The sequence below is a fragment of the Sardina pilchardus genome, chromosome 22, assembly GCF_963854185.1.
Source record: "Sardina pilchardus chromosome 22, fSarPil1.1, whole genome shotgun sequence".
Classification (NCBI taxonomy): Eukaryota; Metazoa; Chordata; class Actinopteri; order Clupeiformes; family Clupeidae; genus Sardina; species Sardina pilchardus.
In genome coordinates this window covers 945,622-955,621 of record NC_085015.1, presented here as the reverse complement: position 1 = coordinate 955,621, position 10,000 = coordinate 945,622, and the positions used below count along the sequence as shown (strand labels likewise).

Below are 10,000 nucleotides of genomic sequence, written 5' to 3'. Positions count from 1 at the left end.
TGCTCTAAGCGATGCTGGTAATGTTGCTTCTGTTGAGTTATTTAAAGGTGCTCTAAGCGATGTTGGTAATGTTGCTTCTGTTGAGTTATTTAAAGGTGCTCTAAGCGATGCTGGTAATGTTGCTTCTGTTGAGTTATTTAAAGGTGCTCTAAGCGATGCTGGTAATGTTGCTTCTGTTGAGTTATTTAAAGGTGCTCTAAGCGATGTTGGTAATGTTGCTTCTGTTGAGTTAAAGGTGCTCTAAGCGATGCTGGTAATGTTGCTTCTGTTGAGTTATTTAAAGGTGCTCTAAGCGATGCTAGTAATGTTGCTTCTGTTGATGAAACAGAGCAGGGTGCTGCTCCCTCGCCTCCCGCCTGTGCAATTGAAATGTGCATCTCGCCTGTGATTGGCTGTGAACAGTTTATTATTTTATGGTCCAGGCTGAACCAAGTTGTTTTTATTGGTGTTTTTGGAGCCTGGGCTGTCCACAGAAATTGTGTTTTTTTATAGTGTATTTAGGGCACAAGCAGCTATCGAATCGTGAAGTAAGATTTGCAGTATGTGACAAAAAATGTTTTAGCTTAGAACCTGCATAACATCACTTAGAGCACCTTTAAGTAAAAGTGGAGGGTACATAACATTTCAGTCGTCCCTCCTGGTCAGGGCCGATGAAACTCAGTTTAGTATAACATCTGGCCCGCAGCCTCCCCTGAATTCTGTCGGCACATTTGACAACAGTCAGCTTACATTTCCAAACACACCCGCAGTCTCTCCTGAAAAACGTTGTCAAACGTGCAAATAACAAGAATTCCAATAATTTGAAACTCTGGCTTTCACCTCTGCAGTCTTTATTAACCCTCTAACCGCCCGGGTTTTTTTGGATTTTTGCATAAAAAATTCAAAAGGCCATGGCTTGAACGTGGTCAGAGATAAAGTCCTACTGTAAATGTGAAAATCATTGAGTATGAACTAAAGTTTATAAAGGGAGTAAATTTACTAATCTAATTTGCATATTATGACGTCACAGGATGGCAATAGCGTCAAATTATGCACATTTCAGTAAATACTGGTTGTTGAACACATTTGAGCAGTTTTACTTTGATTTTTGTAATTTCTCCGACATAACAAACAAACAGGACCACAGCCAAATGTAAACCAACAATAGTAAACTATTAGTATTACCACAATCCCTATGTTACTATACAATAAAGTAGCCTGGTCAAATCAGTTCCTATCGCGGATGACACTGTAGTTCTTCAGAGCCGTATTTTTACTAGACCTGCTGTCTGTACCATGTCAATTACAGACACTATCATCATGATTATCACTGGCACCAAGCACACCACGCTTATTTGAACCCTTTGGTCAACATTGCTGCAGGTAAACATTGATGTACACACGCAAAGACCCACCTCCATTCACAGACGCATCTTGACTGTCACTGCCAATGAACGACCGATCATAATCTCCAAAAGGCAGATATTCTCCTTCAGAATCAGAGTAGGTGAATGGCAGACCCAAGACTTCATAACACACGACTTTGTTTTTTAACATTTGCCGTTTTTCTGCTTCAATTTGTGCATAGCGATCGCGCATTTCACTTCCGCGTTATAAACAGGAAATGCGTCTTTTTTTTTTGTTTCTCGCGAGTAATACAGGCACTTCCTGAAAACTTTTTTACTCGAATTTGGGCTTGAATCGAAGCTCTGGATGTCTGCCAACTAGTGGTGGAGAGTACAAAGGCGATTTGTCACCCTACTCGGATCTACCGTCTGTTTTAATCAGTGAGTCAGTTGCTTGTCGCCGTACGGCGCCTTGGGCGGTTAGAGGGTTAAAGCCATCTAATCAGAACTTTAGCGTGCACAATCTGCTTTAACGCCTGATGCCCTCACTTACCATACATGGGTCAGCCTCTATGCCAGCACAGTTACCATCCATGGGTTTTAGCTTTTATGCTAGCACAGTTACCATCCATGGGTTTTAGCTTCTATGCTATCATAGTTACCACACATGGGTTTTAGCTTCTATGCTAGCATAGTTACCACACATGGGTTTTAGCTTCTATGCTAGCAGAGTTACCACACAGCCTCTATGCTAGCACAGTTACCGCCCATGGGTTTTAACTTCTATGCTAGCAGCTACCACACATGGGTTTTAGCTTCTACGCTAGCACAGTTACCACACATGGGTTTTAGCTTCTACGCTAACACAGTTACCACACATGGGTTTTAGCTTCAATGCCAGATGCCCTCCTCTAGTACTCAGTCCAGACGACTCCTCCTCTCCCTCTGTAGCACCAGCACCTCCGGCCTGGTCGTCTACCTCGGACGGCAGACTCAGGAGGGCAGCAACGCCAACGAGGTCTCCAGCACCGTCACTCAGGTCATCAATCATCCCAATTACGACAGCCAAACCAGCGATAACGACATCGCCCTCCTCCAACTGTCCTCCTCCGTCACCTTCACCAATTACATCCGCCCCGTCTGCCTTGCAGCAGCCGGCAGCACCTTCCACAGGGGCACTAACAGCTTTGTGACAGGCTGGGGCAACATCAATTCAGGAGGTGAGCGCACACACACACACACACACACAACATACACAACATACACACTCACACACCTAACTTGCTTTAGTATCTATATCCCTGTGTAACCCTGTAAACTACCATAAGATTGCTAACTTGCTTATATGCATGTGTAACCCTGTAAACTACCATAACAACGCTAACTTGCTTTAGCATCTCTATGACTGTGTAACCCTGTAAACTACCATAACAATGCTAACCTGCTTTAGCATCTGTATGCCTGTGTTACCCTGTAAATTACCATAACAATGCTAACTAGCTTTAGCATCGCTATGACTGTGTAACCCTGTAAACTAACATAACAACACTAACTTGCTTTAGCATCTGTATCCCTGTGTAACCCTGTAAATTACCAGAACAATGCTAACTTGCTTGCTTTAGCATCTATATGCCCGTGTAACCCTGTAAACTACCATAACAATGGCTTTAGCTTCTATATGCCTGTGTAACCCTGTAAACTACCATAACAACGCTAACTTGCTTTAGCATCTGTATGCCTGTGTTATCCTGTAAATTACCACAACAATGCTAACTTGCTTTAGCATCTCTATGCCTGTGTAACCCTGTAAATTACCATGACAACGCTAACTTGCTTTAGTATCTCTACCTCTGTGACACACTGTTTATTACCACAATGGACACTTGCTTTGGCATCTATTCTTGTGAAAAGTCACATATTTCTGCTGACCAATCTTTTGTCTTAGTGCCCCTCCCCTCACCCGAGACGCTACAGGAAGTGCAGGTGCCCATTGTGGGAAACAGGAACTGCTTCTGCAAGTACAGTGTGCAGAACATCGGCATCAATGACAACATGATCTGCGCCGGGGCAGATGAGGGCGGCAAGGACTCCTGTCAGGTGATCATGTGACTATTTACCTGTATCAGGTGATCATGTGCTATCAGGCGTGTTCAAGTTCAACCCCAAATGACCTCTTGCAGCAGCCAGAGCTGCCGGTGGCAGCAGGGGAGGGGATACAAACGCTGCTATAAAAGGCGCGTTCAAGATGGCTGCACAGCATAAAAACTGCGCAGCACAAGATGCACGTGGTTAAAAATCTGTCCACGTTGGTCTAGATGGGTGTGTTTTCGACTCAGCAGTCGGTATCACATGGCCTCAACTTATCGCGGGAGCAAGGCGTGGCCAGGCGGCTGCTCAGCAGCGGCGCAGCGGCCCTCTAGCTACTGTGGAGCGCAGTGGAGCCTAGACCCTGCCTTCATGACGTCAGGTCTTTGCCCCAATTGGCTTTTACATCCCTGACGTATGTGCAGGTGTTTAGATGCCTCTTCATATCCACATGGGTCCGTGCGGGTCCGTGCCTCGTGTTTCGTCACATGGTCAAGTCTAGTCAAGTCAAGTCATGGTCATATAGTCTCTGCCATATGAAGGGCCAATCAGAAACCAGTTAAGTGGTAGTGAGTTATCACAACTTGAGTGCAGAGCGTGCAGCAGTGCCCCCTTGTCAAGGGTGTGTGTGTGTGTGTGTGTGTGTGTGTGTGTGTGTGTGTGTGTGTGTGTGTGTGTGTGCATCAATACATGTGGGCCATCATGGAGAGTGCCTCAAACAAATGAGTTGGAACAAATCCATGGTTACGCCAGAACTTGTTTCCACTAGGCAGAGTGAAGTTCATCCCAAAGCTGAGTGCGGTAATTATATCCTACGTCCTAATCAAGGGAGCGGTATACCCTACGCCCTTATCAAGGGAACGGTATTATATCCTACGCCCTAATCAAGGGAACGGTATTATACCCTACCCCTAATCAAGGGAACGGTATTATACCCTACCCCTTATCAAGGGAACGGTATTATACCCTACCCCTAATCAAGGGAGCGGTATTATACCCTACGCCCTAATCAAGGGAACGGTATTATACCCTACGCCCTTATCAAGGGAACGGTATTATACCCTACCCCCTAATCAAGGGAACGGTATTATACCCTACCCCTAATCAAGGGAACGGTATTATACCCTACCCCTAATCAAGGGAACGGTATTATATCCTACGCCCTAATCAAGGGAACGGTATTATATCCTACGCCCTAATCAAGGGAACGGTATTATATCCTACCCCTAATCAAGGGAACGTTATTATACCCTACCCCTAATCAAGGGAACGCTATTATACCCTACCCCTAATCAAGGGGAACGCTATTATACCCTACCCCTAATCAAGGGAACGGTATTATACCCTACCCCTAATCAAGGGAACGGTATTATACCCTACGTCCTTATCAAGGGAGCGGTATACCCTACCCCTAATCAAGGGAACGGTATTATACCCTACCCCTAATCAAGGGAACGGTATTATATCCTACGCCCTAATCAAGGGAACGGTATTATACCCTACGTCCTTATCAAGGGAGCGGTATACCCTACCCCTTATCAAGGGAACGGTATTATATCCTACGCCCTTATCAAGGGGAACGCTATTATACCCTACCCCTAATCAAGGGAACGGTATTATATCCTACCCCTAATCAAGGGAACGGTATTATATCCTACGTCCTAATCAAGGGAACGGTATTATACCCTACCCCTAATCAAGGGAACGGTATTATACCCTACCCCTAATCAAGGGAACGGTATTATACCTTACCCCTTATCAAGGGAACGCTATTATACCCTACCCCTTATCAAGGGAACGGTATTATATCCTACGCCCTAATCAAGGGAACGGTATTATACCCTACCCCTTATCAAGGGGAGAGTATTATATCCTACGTCCTAATCAAGGGAACGGTATTTATACCCTACCCCTAATCAAGGGAACTTCATTTAGCTATGGGAGCGAAGGGGTAACTGAAGGGGAGTGGGTAAGGATTAGTTTAGGAAGGGCCCTACCTGTGTCAGGTGATCATCTGAGAGTTTACTTGTATCAGATAAGCCTGTAACCATTTCTGGGATTACTGTTACTTTAATCCTCAAATTATGGCCGGGCTTCTATTTATAGCCGGGCCTCAGATAATAGCCAGGGGCACAGTCAATTCGGACAAATAAAGGCCAACGCCAAATATAAGCCGGGGTAATCTGCCTCTCAGTTGGGCTATCAGTCCAAGGGCACTAGAAGACATTGTTCCCCTTTCTGAGCTTGCCAGAGGCTGAAACGATATTACATTACCACATAATTGTTGCCACGAGGCATCTCAGCCATCGAATTTACTAAAAAGTAAATCATGCATTATTTAAAAATAACTAATCTTAGGCTACATGGCTACACAATAAGGTTTCCATTACAGCTCAGTGCACGTTCAGTTAATGAATGAGAGTAGCTGCCTTGTCTCGTAATAAACATCGGGTGGAAATCCCGACACTGTTTCAAGTACAGTACATGGTTTCAACAGAAGCCTAATAGGAAATAAAGGTGTGCCCCGAATCCAAGCCTGCCCGGACAATTTGAGGACTTACAGTGTGAGAGTTTACTTTTGACAGGTGAGCCTGTAACTAGGTTTTTGGGATTATGGGATAGTAACTCTAGTCTTTTCTGACCCGTTTCCAGGGAGACTCAGGTGGTCCAATGGTGAATAAGCAGAGTGACAAGTGGATCCAGTCCGGCGTTGTGAGTTTCGGGATCGGCTGTGCAGATGCAGCCTTCCCGGGAGTGTACGCGCGCGTCTCCCAGTACGAGAGCTGGATCAAGACTCAGATCACCAGCGACCAGCCGGGATTCGTCACCTTCACCTCCAGTGGGACCGACTCGGACCTGAGTGCCACCTGTGCTGGTCTGTCTACCGTAACCACGGTAGCACCCACAACTACCACACCAGGTGAGTAGCGCCACCACCCCAACACTCTTTCTCTATCTCTGTGACATCTGGTCATACATTGTGAAGTGGGAGGATGTTCTGAGACATCTGCTCATAAATGTGTGACCAGTTGTTTCCAGGGGGTCAGGATTTGACCGATTAGCTTCGCCAAATAGCAAGGCTCTTCCTCGTCGGCATTTTCCAGAAATACATCATGTCCGGTGCCATTTCTCCTCATGCTGATTGGTGGCTGTTCCACTCTCAGCTCATGCACGAGCTTAGTGTGGGCACGAGCTCTCCTTATAGCTTTCTTCTGTACCTTACGTCAATCAGTAACCTGGCACTTAATTGGCTAAGTAAAATGGTGCTGGAAACAAGCCCCTTGAAACACCTGAAAAAATCGTTCAATTTTGGCATTTTTCACTAGCCTAGCATTCCCATTGAAATGAATGGGACGGGACTTGTTCACTTTCTCCAGTTCTTATAATACCTCCATGGTTGTTTCTGTGTGTGTCTGTGTGTCTGTGTGTGTATGTGTGTGTGTGTGTGTGTCTGTGTGTGCTCGTGTGTGTGTATGTGTGTGTGTGTGTGTGTGTGTGTGTGTGTGTGTGTATGTGTGTGTGTGTGTGTGTGTGTATCACCCTAGCGGTGGTGTGTGGACAGGCGGCTCTGAACTCGCGTCTGATTGGTGGGTCGGATGTGGCGGCGGGGTTGTGGCCCTGGATGGCGAGTCTGCACAGTAATGAAAGCGGGGCGCACGTGTGTGGAGGAACTCTGGTCGGGGAGGACCTCGTGCTCACATCAGCCAACTGCTTCTCTAGGTAGGAGTGTCCCCTACACACACACACACTTACACACTTACACACTTATGCACAGACATACACTCACATGCTCTGAAGCCTAATTTTTGAAAGATTATACAATACACAACCTAAAATTGAAAAAAGGTTTGAGAGGGTCTGAACTCCCATCAGGAATGTGCATAAAGAATCCAAACTCCCATCAGGAATCAGAACTTCCATCAGGAATCAGAACTCCCATAAGGAATCAGAACTCCCATCAGGAATCAGAACTCCCATAAGGAATCAGAACTCCCATCAGGAATCAGAATAATATTTATGTGATTATGATTGTGATACAGTGTAGTATGATTAAGTTTCTCTTTAACTCCTCCCCCAGTTCCCCTGTAGCCTCCAATTGGACGGTGTTTCTGGGCCGCCAGAGCCAGAGCGGCTCCAACCCCAATGAGGTGTCAGTGGGCGTGGCCAATATCACACTGAGCAGCCTATCAGGCGATAACGTAGCCATGCTGACGCTGTCCAGTAAGCCCGCCCTCTCCAACTTCATCCAGCCAATCTGCCTGGAGCAGGGCGGGGCCACTATCGCCACGGGAACCACCTGCTGGGTTGCAGGCTGGGGCAACACCACAGGTTAGTGTGTGTGTGTGTGTGTGTGTGTGTGTGTGAGTGTGTGTGTGTGTGTGTGTGTGTGTGAGTAAGAACAAGAATGTGTGTATGTGTGTGTGTGTGTGTCTGTGTGATTGGATGTTTGGAAGTTGAGGAAATGAGACAACGCTGTATGTGTGCGTATTTGTATGATCACTACCTCCCCTTGACTTTTTCTCCCCTCTTTCTTCCTCCTCTTTATCTCTCCCTCCCCCCCTCTCCCCCGTCTATTTCTCATCCCTCTCTCCCTCCCCCTCTCTCTACCTCATCCTTCTGTCTCTCTCTCTACCTCACCCCTCTCTCTACCTCATCCCTCTTTCTCTCTCTCTACCTTATCCCCCTCTCTTTCTCTCTCCTTCTCTACCTCATTCCCCTCTTTCTCTCTCCTTCTCTCTACTCCCCATCCTTCTCTTTCTCTCTCCTTCTCTCTCTACCCCATCACACTCTCTCTCCTTCTCTCTACCTCATCTCTCTCTTTCTCTCCTTCTCTAACTCATCCTTCTCTCTCTCCTTCTCTCTCTCTTTCTCTCTACCTCATCCCTCTCTCTCTCTTTCTCTACCTCATCCCTCTCTCTCTCTCTCTCTCTCTCTCCCTCTCTCTCTCTCTCCCCCCTTTTCCAGGTGAACAGCCTCTTCAGGAGGTGCAGACATCAGTGGTTGCCTGTGGCAACACATCCTCCTCTACTGATGACATCTGCACCAACACTGTTCAGTTACAACAGGTGAGGAAAAGCACACACACACACACACACACTTCTCCTCTCTCTCTCAACACTGTTCAGTTACAACAGGTGAGGTAAAGGACAGACACACACACACACACACACACACACACACACACACACACACACACACTTCTCTCTCTCTCTCAACACTGTTCAGTTACAACAGGTGAGGAAACAAATAGATAACTCTTCCTCTCTCTTTTTCTCTCTCTCTCGCTCCATTCCTCTCTCTCAATCTCAACACATCAGTTAGAACATTTAAAGAGATGCCACTCTTCTTTTCTCTCTTCCATCTCCCTCTTTTTCTCTCTCTCTCTCTGTTCCACTCTATAGTCCATCTCTCTCTATATATAGTCCATCCCTCTCTCTCTCTCTCTCTCTGTAGTTCATCTATCTTGCTCCTGCCTGTTAGTTCTCAGCACTATGTGCTTGATCTTCTTCTCTCGTGTGATGTAACTCTGTAACTCTCTCTGTTGCCAGGGTGATATGGGCGGTCCTCTCATGTGTAAACAGGGGAATTCATGGCTCCAGCTCTCAGTGCTCACCGTCACCTCAAACTCCTCCTCCTCCTCATCTAACTCCTCCTCCTCATCTAACTCCACCTCCAAAGCCTTCGACCAATCAGATCGCGCCACACCGCAGGTCTTTACTCGGACGTCTCGCTTCAGCAGCTTCCTGTCCAGTTTCTCCTTCCCTTCGGTCGCCACCACGAGCAACACCACCAGCAGCACCAACACCACTGCCACCACCGCTGCTGCCACCACCGTTGCCGCCGCCGCCACCACCGCCTCCAGCAGGGGGCAGCACTCGTGCATGGCCCTCCCCCTCCTCTCCCTCCTCCTCCTCACACTCACCCCTCTGCTGGCCTCCCAGCGCTAGCCCTCAGGTCAAAGGTCACGACTACCCACAATCCACTGCTGCACCTACACCAACAACAGCAACATCAACAACAACAGCAACATCAACAACAACAACAACAACAACAACAGCAGCAACAACAACAACAACAACAACAACAACAACAGCACTGTGGCTTAGTTGTGGGTCTTTGTCTTGTCATAATGCCGTCTTCCGTGTGAGGACAGGACACTCTAGTCGATACTTAATTCTTGTATTTATGCCTTAAACTGCGTCGTTTTCTACTTCTTCTTTCAGCTCTTTTTCTTCTGTCGTTGCTCAGCTGCTTGAAGGTGAAGTGTCATGCCACTGATAGGAGGTCAAAGGTCGTGCTCTAATGGGGAGTACTAGATAAGCCTAAATGAAGTGGGGAGGATCACACACTGTTACTTGCACTTGATGAACACACTTAACTGGCCTCTAACATGAGAGAGCAGCAGACCCAACTGCACCCACCAGCCCTGGGGGTCACACACACACACACAGGGGGTCAGGATTTAGAACTAGCAACACGCTAATTAGCTTCCACTAACAGAACTGGCTACACCAGGGGGTCAGGATTTGACTGATTAGCTTCGCCGATTAGCAAGGCACTTCCCCGTCGCCATTTTCCAGAAATACATC

General features: G+C 46.9%; 1 protein-coding gene across 1 annotated transcript in view; it reads left to right on the top strand.

Annotated features, from left to right (window-relative positions):
• Positions 1 to 10,000, top strand: part of LOC134070362 (serine protease 27-like) — a 15,481-nt gene that overhangs the window by 4,574 nt on the left and 907 nt on the right. Inside the window, exons 4-10 of the mRNA XM_062526697.1 lie at positions 2,277 to 2,545; positions 3,271 to 3,422; positions 6,063 to 6,330; positions 6,956 to 7,130; positions 7,489 to 7,739; positions 8,376 to 8,476; positions 8,960 to 10,000. The exon at positions 8,960 to 10,000 is cut by the window's right edge and continues 907 nt beyond it. Coding sequence (XP_062382681.1) covers positions 2,277 to 2,545; positions 3,271 to 3,422; positions 6,063 to 6,330; positions 6,956 to 7,130; positions 7,489 to 7,739; positions 8,376 to 8,476; positions 8,960 to 9,358 — 1,615 coding nt within the window. The 3' untranslated portion in view covers positions 9,359 to 10,000. The remainder of the gene's footprint in view (positions 1 to 2,276; positions 2,546 to 3,270; positions 3,423 to 6,062; positions 6,331 to 6,955; positions 7,131 to 7,488; positions 7,740 to 8,375; positions 8,477 to 8,959) is intronic.